Raw genomic sequence first — 26,664 nt, forward strand, 5'->3', positions numbered from 1 at the left:
TCGTCGCATGTGTCGCAAGTCGCTTGTCGCGTCGCAGAAAGTACGTACTCGTAGTTGATGCGTTGTGAATCGGATCGTTGCCTAGTATCTGCGTTGCCGTGGTAGTGGCATCACCGCGACACTCAAATAACTGCCAATGGTATTAGCGCATTGCCATGACATGTCTGCATGATGATCACACAACTGTTACTTCGCAGGTGACGACCAAGACAGTTATCATGGTTATGTCTGGACTGACTGACTTGAGTCTGTACTACTGACATAGTTCTGTAGCCCTGCCAGGCTGCCACTGGACTGGCATGATTGCTAGCGAGTAGCGTGCTTGCTGTTCGCGTTCGTCAAAATGAACATGAATCGTCCCCTTTCTCCAGCCTTGAGTCAAGGCTCAATATTATTCAGCGTCACAAGCACAAATACCCAAGCGATTCCAATCCCCACTGCATTCACTAGACCGGACCCTGTCTCCACGAGCAGTGTCGCTGCATCGGGGCTATCCAGCATTCTCAGCGGCTTGTAAAGACGTATCGTCCATCGTCGCATCGAGGTCGATGAAGGAGCAGCACAGTCCGTTGGTGAGCTGACGTATTTGAATTTGTCTTGCTGAACGCCCATACGGATTCCTCGAGAAACCCTTTATCTAGCTTCTAATACTGACGCCTGTTGGTAGAGTTATCTGATTAGACCAAAGACTGAGCACCGGTACGGGTACATGTAGTAGTAGTAACGGAGAGCAGCAGCAGCAGCAGAAGCAGCTATGATATCGCCAGAGGAAGACGATGTGGCTTTCTCGACAAAATCTACCGATCAATGGGAGCGCATCGAAGCTCGACGGCGGCGCATTGCTGCGCGGCTGGAAGAAGCAAAGAAGTGAGTTCTGCAATTATCAGTATACTTGTACATGTACATGTAGATGAGTTCACTTCCAAGTAGTCTATTGATTAGAATTAGAGAGCGTATTAACGATTTTTCATACACTGATGTGAAATATAGTGTATTCTCAGTATTGAGTAAAAGATTCACACAATACCATGTGAGACAATACGACAATACATATACGAATACTAGCAGTGGCGGTGGTGACCGTCAAGTCCAGAATCGTCCTCATAATCAGTACTGAGTAGAGGTCACTGTGCCGTGTACTGCAACGCAGCACGTGCACGCCACAGTTGTCACCTATTACTTGAAGCTGGACCCCAGGACGTTTCTGGATACTAATAGCAGCTACTGCATATACCAGTACCTCATACCCCCCCCCCCCCCAAGTACCTCATACCCCCCCCCCCAAGTACCTTATACCCCCCCCCCCCAGTACCTCATATCAGTACCTCATCATGACCAGTACCTCATACTAGTAGCTCATAGCAGTACCTCGGAGTCAGACTTGCTTAGTGGCGAATAGTAGCACTGCACTGCTGCCTGCTTCATTGATTACACACGCACAAGGAGGTGATGAGCGATACACGTAAATACCGTGGCAGTCTACTGATACTGTCGCGAAGTCACGCACTCCGTCCTAGTATAGTAAATTATTATTTGGTGCAGCTTTAGCGCTATGTGGTTTATTATTTCCTTTTTCTTAATTTCGTATTTAGCGCTTTTGGGCGTCATTATTTTCTTCTCATTATTTCGCACCAAGTTATTATTTGTGGTATTCTCCAGCTTCTGTTTGTTTTGCAGTTGTTCTTGTGCAACCCCCCCCCCCCCACACACACACACACATTTTTCGATGCCTAGTTGCAACGCTGACGCCGAGACCTCTGGTCGGTTGAGTTGCTCCCAGCACATCAGCACGTCGTCCCTACATCCCCTATGTTTTGTCCTTTTCCTCGTTTCTTTTTGTTCTCCACCTGTTTTCCAGTAGGGATGTGTCAATAGTAAAAAAAAAAAAAAAAAAGTATATTCGCGGGATCCGCGTCGGCATCGTTTGAATGTTCAGAAACACACAAACTAGCCTTCGCACCCGCATGCCACCACTATGCCTGTTCACCTTAGTGGCGAATGCAGACCTCACTCCGTGCTGGGGCCAAAATTGCACGACTTGTCGGAAGTGCGAAGACGTGCAGACTCTGTATATATCGTACATGTTGCCTGACACACAAGAAGAGTGCGTTGCGTATTGCAAGTGTGCGCGACTTCTAAGTGCTTGACTCATCACAAGTCGACACTTTTCACCTAGTCAGTCCTTGCTACAGCCCTACAGTCCGGAGAGAGCAACGAGCCTCCTCTAGATCCCCTGGGCTCAGTGCATTCAACCGCAGCTACTGAAGGTGGGCACAGGACATGTACATGTAGGACTGCCACTCTCAGATTGAAGAAACCAGTACAGTACTATCTATTGTGCAGTTTATAATATACATTTCAGTCCTGCATTGTGCGATCGGTTTCAAAGGGAACTAAAGGAAAACCATGCGGTCACAAGGTATTCATCCAGGCTTGTAAATCCCAGGTGTGTTAGAATTGGCCCGGCACATTTGTAGTTTTTTAATTTGTACATTTGTAGCAAAGATGCAATGTTTGGCCTTTTTGACAGGGCCAACAGACTGACAAATATCAGCTCACCTACTGTATGCAGTCAGAGTCATAATTTTCACATCAGCACGTCATTGCAACTTGTTTTTCTTGTGCTTATCAGAGTGGTGCAAGGTAGGCGCGAGCTGAACGAAGACGACCTGAGGGCGCTCCGTGAGAAGAACAGAAAGAGTGTGCAACAGAAGATCGCCTCACGACTGGTATGTCCTTGCGAATGCGCCTTTGTGAATGCATGCACATCTCCACGTCAGTGATGCAGAGGTGGAATCCCTGCCATCCAAGACTAAGATTAAGAGATAGGTAACATTTCACTTGTTTTTGCACCTTTAAGCAACTACAAGCAAAGGCGGGAGATAAAGACTTTAAATAAGCAGGGTGTAATGGCTTGATTGTTTCAATTCTTACACATCTCACTGGTCTGAAAACATCTGATCTCAGTCATAGCCTGGTTCTGAACCGTAGGCAGGTTTCAAGACCATATCTAGTACTCGTACATAGTGAGTCTTGCATGTGGTCACTTTGAAAGTCAAGTCACCATCATGGCTTGCCGGAATGTACAGTTACTTATTGTGCTGGTATCTTTGCCATTTGCTACTCGAATCCATGACACATTTGCTACTCGAATCCATGACACTCGTTTGACCTGCAGCGTCTTTACAAGCTGAAGAAAGATGGAATGGATATGTCGGAGAACGTGCGGGTGGCGTTCACCGCACGGGAGCTGCAGCGCCGTGGAGACGAGACTGACAACTTAAAAGCGCGGTCAGTGAAGAACAGTCACCCGTGTGCGATGTAGCACACCACATCCCTAGAACTGGACAGAACACACAGTCCTGGACAAAGTCACGCAGTCCTAGTATAGGATTTTTGTATGCTGCCTTGTTAAGACATGTTTGCACCTTGCATGAGGCTTCAGCGAGACCAGGGCAAAGGGTGGCACATACCATGTATGTTCATGCCAGAGGTTAGTTATACAGTCCAGACTGCATACAGAGGTTAGTTATACAGTCCAGACTGCATACAGAGGTTAGTTATACAGTCCAGACTGCATACAGAGGTTAGTTATACAGTCCAGACTGCATACAGAGGTTAGTTATACAGTCCAGACTGCATACAGAGGTTAGTTATACAGTCCAGACTGCATACAGAGGTTAGTTATACAGTCCAGACTGCATACAGAGGTTAGTTATACAGTCCAGACTGCATACAGAGGTTAGTTATACAGTCCAGACTGCATACAGAGGTTAGTTATACAGTCCAGACTGCATACAGAGGTTAGTTATACAGTCCAGACTGCATACAGAGGTTAGCTATACAGTCCAGACTGCATACAGACTGTACAGTAGAACTAAAACCTGTAACTAAAGACCACCGTGACTAGCAACCAGCCTGTTACTACAGACCACTTTGCCAGACACGGACGGTCTCACATTCATGTATATGGTTGTGCGGTGCTAACCTCTAACTAAGGACCACCTGCCACTAAAGACCGCTTTATCTGGCCCCAAGGGGTGGTCGTTAGTCACAGGTTTCAATGTACCTGCACTTGGCCACACAGGTATTGCGTTGATGTATGCGTGCAAAGTAATAACGATTATAGTACATGTATGTCAGTGCGTCAGTTTGTTGACTCTTGTATGCGCATGCTTAGCAATTTTGCGTGTGTGTGTGCATTTTGTGTGTGTGTGTGGGGGGGGGGGGGGGGCATGCACATATTCATTTTACTGCTTTCTACATGGCTGTACTTCTTCTCTCCATTGCATTCCACAGAAACGAGAAGATCGATTCGGAGCAGATCGCATCTTTTGAACGCATATTCGAGGTACATGCAGGGCCGCAAACGCAAACACCTTGTCACCCACGTCAGGACAATGTATAGTACCACGTAGCTGCTCGTGCAAGGGGAGAGTGATAATAATAAGTTGCAAAGCACCTGGCATGATGGATACTGTCCTGTCTCCCCAGCAAACTAGAACTGTGCTGTGTACATTGGGGCATGCATTATCAGTTTGATTATCACGGTCGGAGTAACCCGTTACCAATTTACTTACCATGGTAGTACATGTATAGTCATGCCTGCTGTTTGGTAGTCAGAGAGTGTGCTTCACAGCACTACCAATACTATTACAATACTGTGGATGGTGCTCTGTGGATGGTGCTCTCAGGGCTGTGCTCTGTGGACAGTGCTCTGTTGGTGGTGCTCTGTGGGTAGTGCTCTCAGGGCTATGCTCTGTGGGCAGTGCTCTGTGGACAGTGCTCTGTGGGCAGTGCTCTGTGGGCAGTGCTCTGTGGACAGTGCTCTGTGGGCAGTGCTCTGTGGACAGTGCTCTGTGGATGGTGCTCTGTGGGAAGTGCTCTGTGGACAGTGCTCTGTGGGCAGTGCTCTGTTGGTGGTGCTCTGTGGGTGGTGCTCTGTGGGCAGTGCTCTGTGGACAGTGCTCTGTGGATGGTGCTCTGTGGTAAGTGCTCTGTGGACAGTGCTCTGTGGGCAGTGCTCTGTGGACAGTGCTCTGTGGGTGGTGATTTTCTGCTTCATTTCTTTGTAAAGAATGCATGCTGGGCTGGAATGTTTTTGTGCTAACAGGTCACAAAGAAATGGGACGTTGCAAAGACAAAGGTCTTGGCGCAAGAGCTACAGGATGTGAGTCGGCCTGTTCGTTGCGCTCTCTGCACATGTTCATCTTAACCCGGACATTGGCCTCTAACCCGGTTATTGGTCTATTACCATGGTACTCTAGAGAAGTACTCAGTCAAGCAGGTTTCACATCATGACCAAGCATACCCCTCTTACCAATATTTCCACCGAACAGAACACGACGCACTGTAGCCATTCATTTGTACAGCACATGATAATAAATCACAAACACACAAACACACACACACGCGCGCACACACACACACACACACACACACACACACACACACACACACACACACACACACACACACACACACCACACACACGCACATACACACACACACACACACACACACACACACACACACGTACGTACGCACGCACACGTTCAGAATTTCGGGTAACGTCAATTCTGGGATGCTCATTGCCTCATGATCCCATCTCTACGGAATGCAGCTCCTGGTGCAGCAGAAACAACAGTGCGATGCAATCATGGAGGAAAAGGAGAAGCTCATTGGCGACTTCCAACAGGTAAGCAACTGCAGTACCGTTTGTCGAGATGATCACCGTAGGTTGTCATCATGTTGATGCAGGTACACCACTCATACCTAGCTTATCCGGGCGGTCTGGGTCTGGGTAACTCCGAATCACATACATTTTGATAGGGAAAGGCCACAGATATGGGATATGACGTCACTATTTCCGCGAAAGTGACAAAAGAGTAGTATTCTCTGAAACTTGCCCAAAGGGTGCCCGGTAGACCAAAGTGCCTGTAACTAGTTACTTCGGGGTCCGGATTTATTTTATTTATTTATTTATTTCTGCACCTCGTGGCATGTCAAGACAGCCAATTGAACTGAGGAGAGGGTGAGACCAACCACGGAAGAAGAGAAAAAAAAGAAAATTAAGAGCACGTACACAAAGTGGGAAGGGATTAGCAACTTACAAAGCAATGGGATGCTCAGCGAGCTATGCAGCGGAAGTGGTGACTGTGACTTTGTTTACTGGGAGATACTGAAGTGCTGTCTGACGAGGGTACGGAATTTGGGCATATCTGGAGCTTGTCTAATACTGGGAGGCAGTTGGAGCCACGTGGAGTAGGAGGAAAAGAAAGGGGAATTTACGAATAGGGTAGACCTAGCTAGGGGGAGACGAACGCAGCTTCGGGTGGTGCCACCTGAATTGAACCAATTAAGGGACTGTAAATGAGCAGGGTGCTGGTCAAGGAAAATTGAATGCGCCAGGGTGCACTTGGAAGCATCAAGGTAATGTTGCAGAGTGGTAGTGGATGCAGCAGCATACAAGTCTAGATTTGAGGTATAACGATCAGTACGGAATATGATTCGCAGTATACGGCGATGGAGAACTTCTAATTTACCTATGTGGGTTTTGTTAATGGTGGACCAGGCAGGGAAGCCGTACGTGAAGAGGGGAAGAATGTATGATTTATAAAAATTAATCCGGCAATTTTTGGGCAAATGGGACAAGTGACTTGACATTATGCCGACAGATCGGCATACTTTGGACGACACATGATCAGCATGGTGAGACCAGGAGAGGGCGGAATCTATGACAATGCCAAGGTGTTTATGGTGGGGCGCTACAGAGATAGGGTGACCGGGATCATCGGGAAAGTGGAAGATGGGCACTGGATCTGTGGGAGGGGGAAACAGGAGGAGCTCGGTTTTGGTCACATTTGGCTTTTAAGGTACCAAGTGCTCATCCAGTGAACAATGTCGTTGATACAGGTCTGAACTTTGGGGTACAGGGTGGCGTGAGATGGGGAGGAAGCAAGGACAGTGGTATCATCTGCAAACAAAGAAATATTGGGAATTGAATAGGGGAGGTCATTAACGTATGTGAGGAAGAGCAGGGGACCTAAAATGGAGCCCTGGGGCACTCCGGATGTCACAGACTCGGGGTCAGATAAGGTTCCATTTACTGTGACGCACTGATTTCGGTCCAAGAGGTAGCTAGTTATCCAGGCGAGTAGGGAGCCTGGATACTATGATGAGTGTAGTGAGCGAGCTACTACAGTAAGATCGGGCGCCGAAGAACGCAGGGGCTCGAGCGCACCCTAGGAAAGTTCTTAAATTTTTGATTCTAGCCAGACCGTTCTTATTCACACGCGCGCGGCGAGTCAAGTGACGCCATGACGTTTGTCATGTACATGTACATGTACATGTACATGTACATGTACATGTAGTGCAATGTAGTACTTCTAAACTAGTGGGTGTAAGGGTGGCCACATCATGCGAATTATTTTGTCCAAAATTGAAATTCAAAAAGCGAAAAAAACGGTCAAAATGTTTTAAGAAAATTCAAAAAATCCCCCAAAATGCAGAAAAAATTCGATCCGTTGCCATGGTTTTTACAGTACTCGTACCCAATAGTTCCAAAAAAACAAAAAATCCACAAACTGCTTATCATGTGTGTCTGTGTGCTTCCAAATTCGGGGATGGGTGTCAAAAGGTCGAAGGTCAAAGGTGTGTGTGTTTGAAAGTACTGTTTTCACATGTCAAACTTGGTAATATAGTAGTAGTAGTAGTAGTAGTAGTAGTAGTAGTAGTAGTAGTAGTAGTAGTAGTAGTAGTAGTATTTATTTTATTTACCATCGGATGCCTCAACAGTGATACACACAACTCTTAAGAGGGCCGATAACGGGATAAGTGGAAAGGAAAGGAAAAGAAAAGAAAAAATAGGAAAAAATTGGAATTCAGACATCAAGCAGTACAGTAATCAAACACCAAATATATTGAGCAGCACATGTACTCTCCTGATGTGACATCACTGTCGTTCTCCAAAAACGGCCAAAATTCAATCCTGATGGGGACAAAATTCCAAAAAAATTCAAAGTGCGAAAATCCAACCAAAATTCAAAAATAATTGAAAACATTTTATGGACAAGCCTACAGTCCATTCAGAAAAAAATGAACTTCTAGCTTTTGGCCATAAATGGGTCAAACGTTGAGTTTTTTTAGAATTTTTTTCTGCAATCCCATATGGAATCCTCTTCCAATTATGTTTCTGAAGTTTTTTTGTCCAAAAAGCAAGCCATAGCAAGAATAGGATTTCGGCCAGGTTTTGCCCCAAAAGCACTGAATTGGGAAAAACCATCAAAATCCAGGCCGTTTGACCCCGCCTGCAACAGTGCATTCTGCGGTTCGAACCCCAGTTCAGGCACCCTTTTTGGACCCTTTTTCAAATTTCAAAGTTCGCAGCACTGCACTGTGTACGATGAAATCACGAAAAATCGCCAAATACGGGAGCTCGCCAGAGCCAGGACCCATCTTTTTATAAATGGACTGTAAGTGGGTGTCGTAAATGGGAATGACTGTACATGTAGCAGTTACTGTTTACACGTGTACATGACATGTACTCACCTGTAATACTGTGCATGTGTGTTATGTCCCCTTGCGGACTAACATTCCATTACACTCATGCATTCTCACTGACACACACAAACAGTTACACTAGCTTTTGGAAGACATTCCTCTTGGTCAAGTAAAATAACAACAACAACCATATGCGAGCATGCGCAGTCAGTAGCAAACGGTGTAGTAGATATATAATGACTAACTTGCATACACAACAACTGCCCCCTTTCAAGAATGTTCCAGGGAATATTCTACCACAATTAAATACCTCAAAAATCGTTGAAGAAACACATAAAATAAGTTCATCAATCCACCGTACGTGAATTCTTAAACTTTGACACAGCACTACAATAACATAATCTGACGCAGGAATCCGTCAGTCAATATTAGCAATACCAAGGATCTTGCACACTATTGTACATGGTAATAATTACTAGTTCGCTAAACAGTCCAGCAATGACATCAGGGAACGGCTCAAAGCTGTTCAATCAGTCTATCCGGACGAACACTACGCCGAGACGAACGTCTAACAGTGGTTTCACAGGGAGTATTCTCGACCTGTGGTAAACCAACTTCAGGAGCAGACTGCTCACAAGGAGGATCCGCCTCAACTTGTACAGTAGCAGACTGTGGCGAGACGCTAGCCGGAAAATCACTGGACAGTGACGACTCTCCTACGTCTGACAGCACTGGTGACGGTGACGTCTGATCGATTGTATCCAACAGTGGTTCTGGCAGCGATGCACTCAAGCTTGCCGGAACTGACCGTAGACGCAACTGATCTCGGTGACGCTTCCACAACACATCACCCACTTGTACTTCATAGTTGTAGTCACTGAGGACACGCACAATTCGTCCCGGGACCCAACGATTACCTTTGCCGAAATTCAGCGCAAACACAGAGTCACTCTCTGTGAACGCTGGCTTGACGCGATTGCCGTCCTCATAAGCCTTTGCTTGTTGACGTACCTGCGAGGGACGCAGAGCACTGAGCCGCGTGCGTGGCTGGCGTCCAAACATCATCTCCGCAGGTGTTCTGCCGGCATGGTTGGGTGTCGTGCGGTACGTTAGCAGAAACCTGTCGAGCCGAGCTTGCAGTGGTTCGCTCGTTGCACCCATTTCCTTCAACTTCTGCTTAAACACACCCACATAGCGCTCAGCAAGTCCATTCGTAGCCGGATGGCCTGGAGCCGTCAGGGTGTGCACAATGTCGTTGGCACGGAGGAAAGCCTTGAATTCCTCGCTCGTGAATTGGGTTCCATTATCTGAAACAAGATGCTCCGGCAGACCAAACACAGAGAACACGTGCCGCAGAGCCGCAATAGTGGTTGCAGATGTGGCATTAGACATTGCAATTACATCCAGATACTTTGTGTATGCATCCACCACAACCAGGAACATCTTGCCCATGAATGGTCCTGCAAAGTCGATATGCACCCGTTTCCAAGGACCGTTTGGCCATGACCAGGTTCCCGACTTGGCAGGTGGACATTTCGCACTTTCTTGGCATTGAGCACATGCCTTGATTAACATTTCAATCTCTTGATCCACGTTTGGCCACCATAAGTACCGTCGTGCCATTTGCTTGGTTTTGACCATGCCAAAGTGCTCCGTGTGCAAATCACGTAGCAATACCATTCTTAGTGATTTGGGTATGACAACTCGTTGTCCCCACAATAGGATACCATCTTCCGCAGACAGCTCATCCCTCTTATTGTGGTAAGACCGAAACGATTGGGGTACTGAGCTAGGCCAACCATTCACCACATAGTAGAGCACCTTAGATAGCTCAGGGTCACGAGCTGTTTCCGATTTCACTACGTCTGCTTTGATTATCGTATCTTCCTCCACTAGCAAGACACGAACCGTAACCATTTCCTCTGCAGACGGACTGATATTCTCACATGGTTGCCTAGACAGGAAATCCGCGTAGACATTTTCCTTGCCTGGCAAATACTTGATCTCATAATCATAGCCAGCTAGCATTAGTGCCCATTTCTTGATGCGAGCTGATGCAATTGTAGGAACTGGTTCGTTGTTTCCCAGTAACTTCAATAGTGGTTGATGGTCGGTTTGAAGCGTGAAGTGGCGCCCTAGCAAGTATTTCTGGAACTTCGTAACACCGAAAACCACAGCTACGGCTTCCCGTTCGATTTGTGCATAACGCGATTCAGCCGGTGTCAATTTCCTTGACACGTAAGCAACCGGCAAAACATCACCATTCGTTTGCCTTTGCAATAGTACGGCACCTAGACCCATTGGAGAAGCGTCCACCTGGAGTGTGACTGGCTTCTTGACATCGTAGTGTGCTAATAGCGTATGCTCACACATTGCATCTTTCAAGGCCTGGAATGCATCTTCCTCTGCCTTGCTCCATTGCCATTTCATTTCTTTCCTGAGCAGGTTGTACAGTGGTGCAGCAATCTCTGCGAACCGAGGTACAAATTTCCGTTGAAAATTGGCCGCACCCAGAAAAGAGTACAATTCATTCACGTTGTTAGGCGGCTTTGCGACTTTCAAGGCGTTCACTCGATCAGGCGAGGGTGCGATTCCCTGCGCGGTTACCTGATGACCGAGGTACGTTAGCTTATCCGCCATGTAGCTGAACTTCTTAGGATTGAGCTTGAATCCTTTCTCATTTAGGCAAGATAGCACTTGATCCACATTTTTCTCATGGATCTCCTCATCACGACCAGTACACAACACATCGTCGATGTAGCCCCCGCATCCTGGCAAATCGCTAAGGGTTTCTTCCATTACCCGTTGGAAAATAGATACGGCGCTGTGAAAACCAAAAGGGAGTCGTTTGTACTGATACAACCCCTGCATGGTATTGATCGTGGTGTACTTCCGACATTCAGGTGCTATCTCTAGCTGGTGGTAGGCTTGCGACAAATCCAGCTTCGTGAATTTAGACCCCGGGCCCAATTTGTGCAATAGCTCCTCAAGAGTGGTAGCTCTCCCGAATTGACAGTGGTACCGGCCTGGCCTTTCGGTAAACAGGGCTCTCATCAGACACATGCAATTTCACCTGCACGCCTTTCACCTTTCCCACTTCTGAGGTGTCGAACAACCCTGGGTATTTCTCAATGAATTTAGCGCCAGACTTTTCGACCTGGTGCACTTCGAAAATTGATTTCCAGGGGAGTTTGAACAAAGCCATTGCATCTCTGCCCAGAATAGATGGACGGTTTCCATTTGTAACCCTCACCAATAGTGTGTGCAATTGTGTGCCCATTCGGAACTCCATTTCCGCTTCCCCGAGACAATTAATCACATCTCCAGAGTAGGACACAAGGTTGATACTGGATTCCATCAGGTTACTCAGCACACCATTGCATTGCAAGAAATCTGCGCTGCTGAGAATCGTGACAGCACTTCCTGTATCAATCTCCATTTGGATAGTGGTACCCATTACATCTAATGATACAGTGTACGGTAGTCGCCCCATTGCATTTACACTATACATGGTGACATCGGGTTTACTAGCACATGGAACGAACTCACCAATTTCTTCCGCGATGTGATGGACGGTTTGTCCAGACTTCTTCTTGCGGCAAGCTCTCTCGATGTGACCCACCGTACCACACGCGTGACACTTCACACTCTTGAAGCGGCACTCTTCCGGTTTGTGACCAGCCTTGTCACACCGAAAACATTTCTTGTCGTGCGACTTGAAAGTTGGAGTTGGCTTGCTCGTCGACTGGCGCGAACGAACGGCGTGGACGGACTGCGCCGTCAATTGTTCCGACTCTCTCGATGCAGTTTCATAGGCTGATGCCATCGTCACAATGTCCGCCAAACTTGAGGTCTCCTTTGCTTTCGACAATATCTCCTTCGTAACACTGATCGACTTCAACCCACTGACAAACTGGTCTCGGAGTGCCCTGTCCAAATACGCCTGAAACTTACAGTCCATGGCTGCTTGCTTTAGTCTAGCTGCATACTGTGTTGCTGACTCTCCATCCTTTTGACAAATCCTCTGGAATCTATGAGTCGCCGCCAACACACTGACATTAGGCTTGAAGTGCTCTGAAAGCAATTCTCCGAGTTCCTCAAACGTTTTCTGCGCTGGTTTGTCCGGCAGGCAAAGACTCTTCAGAATCGAGTAGTTCTCAGCAGAGAGTTGACTGATCAGGACAGCTGCCTTTTGCGTGTCTGCCGCTCTCTCCTGGTCCGCGGTTGCCCCAGCTGCGACTTGTCCAATACTGTTGGCGATAAAATAAAACGTGAGTCTCTCTACATACTCACGAAAATCACCTTTTTCAAATATTTCAAGCTTCGATCGCGACATCTTCGTCTTTTATCTTCGTCGCCAAATTGTTATGTCCCCTTGCGGACTAACATTCCATTACACTCATGCATTCTCACTGACACACACAAACAGTTACACTAGCTTTTGGAAGACATTCCTCTTGGTCAAGTAAAATAACAACAACAACCATATGCGAGCATGCGCAGTCAGTAGCAAACGGTGTAGTAGATATATAATGACTAACTTGCATACACAACAATGTGCTATTACTATTATTATTATTATTATTATTATTATTTTAAAACGAAGGTAAGTTATGGGTCGCAAATATCCACGCAAACACACATCCAGTCATAATAAGGCACTTGTCATAAGTATCCGAACGTTTTCGGTCCCTTCTCATCAAGGATTATACAGGGAATGGCTCAAGCTGGAAAGACTAAAACTTGCCGTTAAGTTGTGTTCCGCTTGATGCGCGCGATTGTCGTCCTCGCCGTGGTCGTCCTCCGAAATGTGCTGTCCAGTCCATCGGTGGATCTTCCTCTTCCCGTGAAGATGTGACTGCATGCCCGTCCTCCTCTGCGTGTGTAGGACACGGGCCAGCTGAGAACAGCATAAAAGATGGTGAAAGACCCACACGTAAACCACCGAAACTGACAAAGGATCTGTCGGCATCGGAAAGGGTGACGAGAAGCCAAGTGAAAATACGGACTGATGAGGACGAACATACAACGACAACGGAAGTGACAACAACAGTCAATATTCGAAAACGTGGTAGACCGCGAAAACTAACCTCAATATCGGACACCGGACAAGTTGGAGTAAGAAGCTCAATAGAAATCCGCAATGGAGGAGACGTAACGGAAAGGACACCGGGTATCGCGCACCCAACGGTTAGTGTCAAGAAACGCGGAAGGCCGCGGAAACGCGAAGAGACAGATAGTGGTGATGCCACGAAGAGGCAAGATGACGGGACATTGGAGGAGACAACACCCAATGGAGCTAGGAATCGCACTTCGTCAATCAAGCAACATCTGTCAGCCCGTACCAATTATCGTGAGTTGTACAGTGATAATGTTTTCTCAATATTGTCACGTGGTAGATGTGCGTTACATTTGGCTGTGTTAGAAGCTTTGTATATCCGTAAGTTAGATCCTGAACTTTGCGTACAGAAAGAAAATGTGTTGTCGCTACAATTGTTTGGTGTTACTCCTCGTCGAGGTGGTAACAATGTAACTTAATTTGCTCACTATGTTGTTGTCACTATTATTATTATTTTCCTTCGAGTTTTGTGTCGTGCTAAACTTGATAATTTTCCACGTTGTCACGAGTGTTGTTATCTAATTATCTTTACGCTATATAAGTTTTAGTCTTTCCAGCTTGAGCCATTCCCTGTATAATCCTTGATGAGAAGGGACCGAAAACGTTCGGATACTTATGACAAGTGCCTTATTATGACTGGATGTGTGTTTGCGTGGATATTTGCGACCCATAACTTACCTTCGTTTTAAAGTATTATCCGCCTCCGACCTCTTTTAAAAAATTATTATTATTATTATTATTATTATGTACAGGTGTTGTGGCGAGCTCAAAGCCGATCAGTTAAATACTGCACTCATGTGGAAATTCCAAATTTTAAAAAGTGTTCTTAAATCTGATAATTCTAGCCTGGACTGTTCTTAAATTTTGCCGGTTTTCCAGCCTGGGTGTTCTTCGGCGCCCGATCTTACTGTAGGGGTACCACTGGGGTCAGGACTGACTGAGCTCAGGGCCGATTGAGCAGTACAAGGACTATGATATGGGTCATAATACAGCGACTACTGCCGTGTTTTCCTGCCTTGCATATGATCGATCATTATTATTATTATTCCCGTAGCTATGCAGAAGACGTTACTTCAGTAACGTCTGGCGCCAGCCAGGGTCCACACAGCTTTAATTTGGTGTTTGTTTGTTTGTTTGTTTGTTTGTTTGTTTGTTTGTTTGTTTGTTTGTTTGTGTCACGGCTGGAGCTATCCCGTATCTGTCCCGTATCTGTCCCGTATCTGTGACTACAAAGGCTCTACAGGATTGTATATAACAGCTGTCCACAATCTTTGCGGGCCCCTGTATCTGTCCCGTACAGTTACAATATTCGTCGTATTATGTATACGACTCCCTGATGTAGAGGGAAATTTGGAAAGAAAAAGGGAGACGAGGAGGAAATTAAATTAGAATACACGCCGAATAGGTGATAGGATGCGTCAGCATAAACATGCTTTGGAAGAGAGATCCCGTCGTCTCCAAAATAAGCGTGAACGAGCGATTCAGCGCCGGTCACAGGAAACGTCGGAAGAGAGATCCCGTCGACTCCAGAACGCCCGTGATCGGCAGAGTCCGCCGGTTCCAGGCAACGTCAGGACAGACATCCCGTTGAGTCCAGAACGCCCGTGATCGGCAGAGTCTAAGCCGGTCCCAGGAAACGTCAGGACAGACATCCCGTCGAGTCCAGAACGCCCGTGATCGGCAGAGTCTAAGCCGGCCCCAGTAAACGTCAGGACAGACATCCCGTCGACACGCAGAAAAACTAAATCTGCAGACTCTTTTGCCGTCTGACAGGATACGTATTTTAGGAGACTGCTAATTTATGTAATGTGCTCCACAGGCAACCATGCATTAGGTAGGCGTCGTCATTGGCTCAACAGGTCAATGTACTTGTATTCCTACAAAAAGGCCAGAAAATCCGATTACTGTATTAAAATCAACTAATTTTCGCTGGCGATTTAATTTCGCTGATTTCGCCGCTTGGTAATAACCGGCCAAAGTAAATCGCGGGCCAAAGTTTGTCATAGGCAAATGATGCATGATTGAGCAATGGATGCATGTGAGAGCAAAAATACCGATCGATTTCAAACTTGACGTGAAATTGCGCGTCACGTCGGAAATAACGTGCATCTTAACCTCTTTAATAGAGAGGTTTCTATTTCTCATCGGCCAAAATTTGCTGATTTACAGTATAAGGAGATAAAAAGAAAAGAAGAAGCAAATCAAAAGTAGATGATTATTAGAGAAATAACAATCCGCAATAAATTCTGCAAATACTTTTGCCTCAGTTCTTATAACATGTACGATGAGCTAGGCAAAAAAGCATAAAAGCATAGCGTAGGGCCCTGAGCTTCCAAGCTCTCTCGTCTGTACTCCTGCATAGCGGATTTGCTCTCGGCTGAGCTCAGTACCATGGTGCTTATCCCCTGCCTCTGACTTGTGTATATGCATGTGTGTGTGTGTATGTATGTGCATGTGTGTGTGTGTGTGTGTGTGTGTGTGTGTGTGTGTGTGTGTGTGTGTGTGTTTTGACCTGTAGGAATTGCGACTCAAAGATGATCGCTATGTGAAGGATCTGAAGAAGCAGGTACAGCTGCAGTACTAGAGTAGAGTGTAACAGTGCATCGTGTGCTATGGTAGATACTACCTGGCTTTGGATCATTCAGAGCAGCAGCTGACTGACAGAGACTCACCTGATTCACATTATTGTATTCACTAGCACCACTATTGGCACAGTGACAAACATATCTTCGTGGAGAGCATGGTCCTTCCTTCGTTGTGCAGCCTGACACCGACCACAGCGTATTTCGCAGTACTTACGATCACATGCGCCTATATGTAGGATGTTGATGATTGGTATTCATACCATGTGTATCATGTCACAAATGCAAAATGGCATGATGGGGAGAACATGTTACAGTTATGTGTATTGTGTGTGAGACAAACTGTGATCCGCTGCATGTTCAAAGTCAGTGCTATCATAGTTGTTCGGCATGCTGTTGGCCCTTATACAATCAATGGTAAAGGCTGCTCAATTGGTCAGTGTGGAACAAATTGCCTTTGCACCTTTTGCAAGCCATACTAACCGTTATCATTAGCATGACTTCCATACAGCAACTCAGTGACCTTGAGCCCGGTTGAGGCTGCGAATACCTACTATCTACAGTCAGACCTCGCTTATCCAGTCCTCTTTTATCAAGATCCCTTTTACCCGGATCCCTCACCATCTGGAAGAAAATGGCTGGTTACAGATTTACAGCATACGTGATGCATCCAACATAACCGGTGTTCGGTTATCCGGTTCCCTCGCTAATCCAATAATAGCCTTTATTTCCAGTCATGGATGCGGGCACTTGTACGTTGTAATGCTGCAGGGTGATGATGTCGCTGGGTATGTACATTTCTATGTTGAATGCTGTTGAATGCTGTTGAATGCAGGGTGATGATGTTGATATGATCCTGGAGCGAATGGAACAGCAAGTACACACCTGGACAGATAGCTATCTAGAAGAACTTGCACAGATTGAGGTTAGTTACACCCAAATAACGATTAGCATTCATTACACGTTGCGGTTGTACATGTTCTCCTAGTACAGTGCCGAACCCGTGAGTCAGGTTCGCGCCCTGCACCAATTCACATCCCAGTATTCGTAGGTCTAGGGCAGCACAGCGTCTGGTGTGGCATTAACTCACATGATCGGATTTCATTGGGCACAACTGTACGTGAACTGCAGTACCAGACACTTGACTAGCAGCTCCGAGCCGCTACTGGTCAATACAATGATTGATGACTACATGTACTTGTAGTGTTATAGTCCTATCACTCAGCTCAATGTGCTACGTTACACATCAGCATACATGTAGGTGGATGCTTATTATACCATATTCATTATTTGCCTGCCAATCGTATCTTTGATTGTATAGCATGCCTATGTTTGGTATCATGTATGACATGTTTGTCCTCGTAGGTTGCGTTCGAGAGTGAACGAGGTGCCCTGGTTCAGGAGCAGAGAGAAGAGTGGGAGGAAGCCCTGAAGAAGAGGCGTGCCATGGAGGTAAGCATGTGTGTGTGCACGTATGTGCGCGGGCGTGGGTGCGCGCGCACGCGCGTGTGTGTGTGTGTGTGTTTGGGTGCAGGCGTGGTTGCGTGTGAATTTTGAAGCCAAGTATTGCTGTCAAATCATTACTGTAAGACAAGTCTTGAGATTCCTAGGGACGAATGGCCCTGCACTCATTCTGCATAGGGACAAATGGCCCTGCACTCATCACTGATCAAGTTCTGCATAGGGACAAATGGCCCTGCACTCATTCTGCATAGGGACAAATGGCCCTGCACTCATCATCAAGTTCTGCATAGGGACTAATGGCCCTGCACTCATTCTGCATCAGCATGATTGTTACATGTGATTTTTCTAATTCCTCTTGTCATCTATCACACATACATGTGTGCTCAGCTGGAGAACTTAAAGGTGCAGCAGAAACGCATACAGGACAACCAACAGATGCTGCACGACATTCGCAATCACGATGGCGAGGAGATGGCGCAGCTGAGAAATCGTCTGGAGAATGAGATACAGGTATGTAGCAACCTTGGGATAGCTATCTTTTGGCATTCGGACACTGCTTGATTCAGTGGGAAATAGTCTGGACCAGATCAGCTACTGCATTCACATTTTGATGAGTTGCCGAAATGCGCAGAAGACAATTATTTTGTTTATCTGTACAATCATCTTGTACACGTATGTACCCAGTGATAGTGATGTGCTATGTTATACAGTAAACCTGTATTAGAGGCCAGTAACCTGTATTAGAGGCCAGTAACCTGTATTAGAGGCCAGTAACCTGTATAGGGCTTGAAAGTGCTACGTCACAGCATAGCAACAATTTCAAAAATTGGATCCACTTGGATCCAGTTTTTGTATGGATCCAAGCACATTTCAAGCGGTCTTACCCACAGCATGGTGATGTAGCCAGTGAAACTGACTGATTTGGCTACTGGGGGCGGGGTTACAACTGGTGGCGAAATAAAAGTCACACCTGCATGCGACATGAGTGGGTTGCTATGCACCCACATACTTAGGCAATAGCAAAGTCACACCTTAGTGGATCCAAAAATAGAAATCTGATGTCAACTTACTACTCCCTGGCCGTTTTGACGTCATCACTTTCAAGCCCTATTAGAGCGGGCCAGTAACCTGTATTAGAGACCAGTACACCTATATTAGAGATTGACTAACCTAAGACCGGCCACCGTAAATCGCACTGGCGACTATTCCTAGACTCCTGAGTCACGTACAGTAAGGAACGGCTTACGTGCACCACATGACGACAGCGTTGCTAAGCCGTACAGAGCTTCCTGTGCACGGTGCGCCAGTGACTGTTGATTTTACCGGTTCATCCCCTGCAGGTTCTCCAGCAGCAGATGGAAGCCACCAAGGCCAGCTATCAGCTGAACACGGAGAAGCTCGAGTACAACTACCATGTGCTGAAGAAGCGAGACGAAGAGAACACCGCCATGCGTAATGCACAGAAGAGACAGCTGAGCTCGTAAGTGTTCCGCTCTCAGCAACACACTCCATGCATGGTATAGCATATTGTTTACACACTCCATGCATGGTATAGCACGGTATTGTCTTTATCATCAGCTTGATACTGATGGTATAGCACAATAACAGTTTTAAAGTTACACTGAGCTTGTCCCAAATTTGACTTTTAGCCCTAGAAAGTACTTCAAAATAGACTGCCTGCCAATCTCATCTATGGCTGATGTATTCAGGCGCGCTTCCTGATCCCATTCCCTGTCTATTTATTGAAGTTATTTTAGTGGCAAGCCATCCCGCCATTTTAGTAGTGGCAAGCCATCCCGCCATTTTAGTAGTGGCAAGCCATCCCGCCATTTTGCATGTGACCTGCATATAACTGCTGCATACATGGTGTTTTGTGTTTGGGACACAGGCTAAATGATCAGTACATGAACCTGCGTAAGAAGTTGGAGAAGGCCAAGCAGCAGTCAGCAACGGCCACACAGCAGCTCTCCGATGACTATCGCCGCATCACGGAGCAGTTTCGCGATCTGGAAGCCAAAGCCAAGTAAGCGGTGGATAGGAAACAATGGCTAAGCTGCATGCTCTGTTGGGTTTGGTTTCTCAAAGTATAGTGTGTGCTTCAATGAAATCTGATCGGGTTAGCCCGGTACGTGCCCGGCTCCATGCAGCCCTAGACCTGCAAGAACTGGGATGTGAATTGGTGTCACGGGGCGCATACTTGGCTCTCACGATCGGATTTTACAATTGAGCAGCACTGTATTCTTGAACATACATGAACCAAGCGCGCCCCTTTGGTGTTCTTCCAGGACCTGAACGGAATCCAACTGAGGTGTTTTCTGATGTGAAATCACCAACATTGCTGTTGTAGAGCCACGTGGTTGGCTCTGTGGCAATGCGATTCATGGCTGTTTTAGCATATCAGTGAGTTGTGCAAGTGATGCCAGGCCCATGGTGACTACCGTAAAGTACCGTTGATCCCCCCCCCCCTCCCCTCCCCCCCCCTCCCCCCGACGCCATATCGCTTCCCAGCTGGGTTTTTGGCAGGGAGCAGGAGATCAAGGCTGTCAAGTGCAGTACGATGTACAACAACGTGGAGGATCAGACTCGATGTGCTGGATTGTGCACATTTTCATCCTGGATTGGCATGTTTTGTGTACAGCAGTGCATGCGTCGGTTCAACATCATATTTCGTTGTATACGCCGAAGTCGCTTGACAGGTAGAAAATCGACAGGGGGCGAGAAGTAGAGAGGGGGCGGATCAACGGTACTTTACGGGATTTTATGAGTTCATAGGCTATGTATGACTGTATATGTGCTCTGTGCATGTCCCGGTGATGTCATTAAATAATGACACTGTACCAATGATGTCATAATTCCCATAAATATGACTGTGCTTATGTTATCAGGCACTTTTCAGAAGTGGACAAGTCACGTTATAGTGGCATCTGGAAGATGAACGAGGAGATAGCCCGAGGAAAGGTTGAGAGGCAACTGGCGATCGATAGGGTACTCCAGGAGCAGCAGCTTGGTGCGACATGGCAAGCTCCACCGGAGTAAGTTTAATGTGCATTGGTCAGCTCCTCTGATCGGTCTAGTCACACTATCTATAGCGGTTTATGGTGTATTGGCTTCCAGTGCTAGGTTTCAGACATAACACCCCCCCCCCCCCTTAGTAGGCCTTACCTTGGCATTGCAGCATTCCAGGTGCTTGGTCATGTGTATACCGATGTGATGGTGAAGGATTGTATTTCACAAGCATCTATCTAGTGTACACTGTATGCTATTCTATGTTGTTTTGGCTAAGGATTCCCACACCGACTCTACTCGACGATGGGCGTATTGTGAGGGCGGGAATGCGCACAGCACATGACCTTGTCAAGTCCATCATAACCCCAACAGGTAACGTGAGCCCCCAATGTTACAGTATGTATGTTGTCTTTTTCTGTGAGGCTCACACTGTGCTCACACTGTGCTCACACTGTGCTCACACTGTGCTCACACTGTGCTCACACTGTGACTTCGCAATCTACTACAGTGCTGTCAGCACAGAGACAACCCCTCACTGCACCATAACCCCTCACTGCACCATATTCCGAATTTCTTCATCACCCTGCACACTCATGTTCTCTCCACCCATAACTGCCAACAATCTTGACAAAGGATCCTGTTTAACGTCCCCAAGTTTTCTATGTCGCTCTGTTTTCAGCCTCAATGGTGTCCTTGGCGGCTAGTGAGCAAGCAGCAGGTCAGTTTGGTCGACCTGCAAAGCAGTCAACTGGTGCAGGACCACAGGGGAAACCGTTGGTAAAGGGGAACTCAGAAGACGTATTTGGTTCGACTATTGATGTAGCGACAACGGCCACCGGTGTCGGTGAGGAAGTAACCACGCTGCCTTCGTCACAGGCGCCACAGCAGATGTCGCAGGTGCAGCAACAGCAGCACCTGCAGCAGCAGCTGCAGCAGCGGTCACTTGGGCAGGCAGCCTTCGAAGCGGCAAGCGGCAGTGAGGATCCTCGCGATGCCCAGCTGCAGCGTATTCCCGAGCAGGTGATACGGGACGTACTGGAGATGCTTGTGGAGGAAGTGGTAAGTTTACAACAATGTATGCCGGCAGTGCTTTGTTGCTGACTGGTCGACACTGCTATTGTATGAGGAGTGGGTCAGGCCACGTACATGTAGTTGGCAGTGTTTCAAGGTTCCTGGAAGCCCCTGGACAAGGGCGTAACACAGGTGCCAAGACACATTGCTGAACTATGCTGGAGTAGCTTGAGAGAGTATGACCTGTCCGCAAGCGAAACGTGTTGCTCACACGTTCCCGGTCGGATGGCTCATGCTATGAGTATACGCCGCATGCACATTGTCCCTAGTGCACTGCCTAAGTGGACCCCCTCCCCCCTCCACCCCTCCACCTTCTATAGCTCTGGAACACACATACTCTCTGCTTAATAATACTATTATTTCTTTCTTCTACAGGACTATCTGATGGAGCCGAAAATCCTTCAGATGGTAACGACATTGGAGGCTGATGAGCAACTACTGATGAAGGTCGACTCTTTATTCAAGGTACAGCCCCCCCCCCCCCCCACACACACACCTGTGCTCAGAATTTGCATTGAAAGGCACATGGCCTGTGTTGCAGACATCTGGTGCAGCCAAGTGCAGCACCATGACAGCGGTGTATTAACTTGTTTTACAGCTTTGGCTGGATGATGGGTTCTCGAGAAGTCTTTGGTTCTCGCAATATTTGCCTTCAATCATACTCACGGCGGTCGACAGAGCAACGATCAGTCGTTGTTTGGCACATACTGGATACCATTGCAGTTTAGCTGTGGATGCTGTTGTAAGCATTAGCATGCAAAAAGCCGTTTGAATTCTCTGCTTTGCACTGTCTACAGGCATTGTTCATAGAACATGAAGACGATGTACGTAAGCTAGTGAGCTACTTCATCGAGGAAACATCACCATCCCCGGGTCCAATGCTCGGTTTTCCGGACGCGGAAACTAGCTCAGCCACCGCCGGCATTGGCAAGCAGTCACGCACTTCGCAGGAATCTCGCTATGCGCAATCCGACATGGCGAGCGATGCGCTCATGCGGGGCACTCGTCGTTTGAGCAGCAGGGGCTCTGGGCTGCCTAGCAGTGGCGACGGCACTACGTCACCGTCGGTGGCAGAGTCAAGACCTGCATCTGAGCAATCGCCGGGTAAGCTGTTTAGGTTGAAGGCAGATAAGCAATCCACACGCAGTTGGTTATCATTGATTGTAGGAGGCTTACCTCGCCTTCCTTTGCCAGATTACTAACCCAATGTACTGCTCAGATGGTGCAACCCATACCGTGGCACAATGGATCGTGCAGTGTAGTACGATGGATTGTACCGGTGAACAAGTTACGATCATTACTCTTACTTTGACTGGGCAGGCCGCCACTAGACCCACACAGCACATAGCCTGACCCACACAGCTCATAGCCTGACCCGGAGAAGTGCATGCGTACTCCACGTTTACGTTTCCGCCTACATCAGTGACGGTACATGTAAGCTTTCTTGAACTCATATCTTCATTGGCTACTGCTGCTGCTGCGTGTACTGTTTTCTTGTTTCCTCGGTCCCGGGGTCCCTGGCACTATGACAGTGTCGTATGCCGTAGTGGATATCGACAAGGTGCAGGGCAGGTTGAATCGATTTGTCAAGGATCACAACACGGCAATGCCAGCGGAGAGGTGAGTGTTAGCTCAGTGATGCCAGTCAGCATGCCACACAAACATACATACAATGACCAGAAACGACACCGACTGAAATACTGCACTCTGACTGTAGTAGCCCTTGCGCCATGCAGCTCTCCTGCCTGTTCGGATTGGCTGGCGCCAGAGAGTCATGCCTAAATCACAACCACTTTGAACGCGACGATTGTATGTATGATTGATTGCAAATGCTATACTGATACTTAAAAAGTTGTTTCTTCGTTTATCTAGCTCACTGTGATCTTCCTCTTTGACTCATTAAAAGTTCATAACATTGCAGGCTGTTTTAAATTTAACTGGGTAAGGGAAGGACAAGGGAGTGTTTTCCAAGTTTTCATTGTATTTTTGGTCACACAGATTGGTGTGGAACTGATATGGATCGCAGCATTCTATTGAAGTAAGGCATAGCGGTTGATAGCTTGGAGCTGGGCAGACATTAATATTCTTTGTTGTGTGCTTGTCCACAGGTCTTTCTGGAGCACATCCAAGCTGGCATCGAAGGCTACCGTACGGTGAGTGTGTGAGCAAAGCAATGCGGCCAGCAGGTGTGGTCGTGCACCGTGGCATCGGCCTACATGTATACATACAATGATAGGTCACGGCTTGCCGCTGAGTGAGCAATGGGCATACTGAGTGAGCAATGGGCATACTGAGTGAGCAATGGGCATACTGAGTGAGCAATGGGCATACTGAGTGAGCAATGGGCATACTGAGTGAGCAATGGGCATACTGAGTGAGCAATGGGCATACTGAGTGAGCAATGGGCATACTGAGTGAGCAATGGGCATACTGAGTGAGCAATGGGCATACTGAGTGAGCAATGGGCATACTGAGTGAGCAATGGGCATACTGAGTGAGCAATGGGCATACTGAGTGAGCAATGGGCATACTGAGTGAGCAATGGGCATACTGAGTGAGCAATGGGCATACTGAGTGAGCAATGGGCATACTGAGTGAGCAATGGGCATACTGAGTGAGCAATGGGCATACTGAATGGGCATACTGAGTGAGCAATGGGCATACTGAGTGAGCAATGGGCATACTGAGTGAGCAATGGGCATGCTGAGTGAGCAATGGGCATGCTGAGTGAGCAATGGGCATACTGAGTGAGCAATGGGCATATTTGCACATTCAACGTCGGCAAAGCAGTGCTGGCATGTCTGTGTTCATGTAGCGAAGTTTGAATTTCACGTATACCAGTATAACTACTTTTACATGTACATGTACTTCGAAGTACCTATTTTCACATATCCAAACATCTTATTGCATGGCTCAGGGGGAGGGTTAATCAGGGGACTAACGTTCTGCCTTGTAGTGATCCACCCTGGTAGGAAGAAGCAATATTTACGATGATGTCCCACCTCAAGCTGAATACATGCAACTATTCTAGCAAAGAGTAGAGTCTAGTTTGTCCTCATGCTTTATGATCTTGACCATGATTCCACTGTTATCAGAGTACTAGTATAGATAGATTTTTGAAGTGTACAATACCCAAGTGTACATGCCGAAGAAGCACAGGGCAGGGAAGCACAGTGCCGGGAAGCAGTCCCATGCACTACATGTATCCTGGACTAGTGAAATGTATCCAACGATTTGCTCCCGACTGTTTGCTACAGTGGACGTGGCTTAGCAGAGAACTGAGTGATTTAACACCACGCACTCATGCATGTAATGCGATCTCATATCTCTGGACCTCTCTCTACACAGCGTCGATGAAGAGTTCTGGAAGAAGCTCTCAATGCGCGTCCCAGATAGCAGCATACAGACCTGGAAAGGTCTCCGAGATGGCTTCCAGAATTATCTGTAAGGCATGAATGCTGCTGTTGTGTTCATTCTTTGCTGCTGCATTGCTGCAGGTACAGCTAACTTCACACTAGTCATGGTTATCTGGTATTCTCCAGATGTACATGACTGTACATTCTTCAGACATGTGCATAGGGTACACACAGGCTTGGAGAAGTGGCTTCCTCTGTAGGACACCATGTTTGTATTAAAGACTGTTCTTTTCGGGGTTTTTTTAGTTTGTTAGGCACTCCCAGCCGGATAAATTATTTTTTAATAATTCACTGTCATATCAGCACATTGCATTTTTGACGATTCGAACTGTCATCTTGCACTCACTTGCCAGAGTAGACTAACTACTTTCAGTATAAGGACTTCAGTTATGTGAATATGTCAACAGATGCGTTGCTGGTGTAATGGTCAGCATAGTTGCCTTCCAAGCAGTTGATCCGGGTTCGATTCCCGGGCGACGCAGTTTTTTTTCTTTTGACTTTTTGATACCTATGATTGTTATGTGGGGAACACTCTAATTTGGGCATGACTCACGAAATGTGAATGTTCGAAAGTCATGCATTTTGTTCTCTCCCTGTTGTGAACTATAAATTATACATTTTGTCATTGACTTGCTCCTTTTCCAACCCTGCTGTGACTCACAGGGAGACGCTAAAGCATCGCAAGCACCAGCAGGAGGCGCTTGCAGCAGTTACACATCAAAACCAAGAGCTAGAGTTTCTGCTGAAAGAGTACAGAGGCTCAGGGGTAAGAATCCATGACCGTAATGTTATTCGTTGTACATAACTTTTAAAATGAAAACAACACCATTCAAACTGTATACAACAAATTGTATTTTCCTGGAATACTGTGACTTGTGCACGCTTGTTAGAGTTCCAGCCCTGACTTTCATATCTCATGACTGAGACAACATCATACTCTGTAGGTCACAGTGCAATGGATTGCAAGGAAGAGTGATAACTACTGGTACCTCGATCGAGCTCTGTGTACGAGTTAAATTGAAAGACGGCGCGTTGCATTTTCTGTTCAACTTGTTGCTTCAGAATACCTGGAATCTGTATCATCCACCAGAAATCTGACATCCCCAGAAGCGTCAATTCTTCTTCAAGTCTTGCAGCTATCTGAACCTACATATGCCTGCATACGAATCTTTCAACTCCATTTAGTGGAGACGTTGGAGATGAGAGCCAGTTCTCAATTTTTGAATCAAGAGACTATCCCGATCAGCATTCGGAATGTGACCGAATCACCGTTGAAGCTATATGCACACCATCAAAATCGTATCTGCCAATCCCCACTTCTTCTACTTCTGTTCTGGCTATAATTATACTGAGTTGATTATTCTCATGATAGCACAAGAAGTGACCTTGAGCATACTTTTCATCAGGATGTGATCGTAAGATGTGCATTGTCTATGACCTCTATCTATGAAATGCACCAATTCGTTGCAGACCAGTTCAAAAATGCCGTAAATGGTTCTCTCAA

The 26,664-nt window shown here is 46.8% G+C and overlaps 1 protein-coding gene and 1 non-coding gene across 2 annotated transcripts; both read left to right on the top strand.

Moving 5' to 3' along the window:
- The first annotated feature begins 305 nt into the window (after positions 1-305).
- Positions 306-26,664, top strand: LOC135805827 (dynein regulatory complex protein 1-like). The gene is made up of 22 exons (XM_065319940.1): positions 306-867; positions 2,633-2,729; positions 3,179-3,291; positions 4,300-4,351; positions 5,114-5,170; positions 5,624-5,698; positions 16,140-16,187; positions 17,039-17,128; positions 17,569-17,655; positions 18,055-18,177; positions 19,008-19,147; positions 19,556-19,690; positions 20,553-20,699; positions 20,951-21,045; positions 21,353-21,732; positions 22,120-22,209; positions 22,542-22,848; positions 23,277-23,364; positions 23,853-23,897; positions 25,093-25,188; positions 25,824-25,926; positions 26,223-26,664. Exons 1-22 carry the CDS (start codon positions 755-757, stop codon positions 26,256-26,258), a joined length of 2,517 nt encoding a protein of 838 aa, XP_065176012.1. The 5' UTR covers positions 306-754; the 3' UTR covers positions 26,259-26,664.
- Trnag-ucc (transfer RNA glycine (anticodon UCC)) lies at positions 25,570-25,641 on the top strand. The gene has a single exon. It is a non-coding gene; the product is annotated as a tRNA-Gly (tRNA).

The sequence above is a fragment of the Sycon ciliatum genome, chromosome 1, assembly GCF_964019385.1.
Source record: "Sycon ciliatum chromosome 1, ocSycCili1.1, whole genome shotgun sequence".
Lineage (NCBI taxonomy): Eukaryota > Metazoa > Porifera > Calcarea > Leucosolenida > Sycettidae > Sycon > Sycon ciliatum.

What these genes read in the sequence shown, in the direction of transcription:
- LOC135805827 (XM_065319940.1), top strand. Translation starts at nt 755, where the DNA reads ATGATATCGCCAGAGGAAGACGATGTGGCTTTCTCGACAAAATCTACC. An exon ending in ACTGACAACTTAAAAGCGCG is followed by an intron (nt 3,292 to 4,299) that starts GTCAGTGAAGAA and finishes TGCATTCCACAG; the next exon opens with AAACGAGAAGATCGATTCGG. An exon ending in GTCTGGAGAATGAGATACAG is followed by an intron (nt 18,178 to 19,007) that starts GTATGTAGCAAC and finishes CATCCCCTGCAG; the next exon opens with GTTCTCCAGCAGCAGATGGA.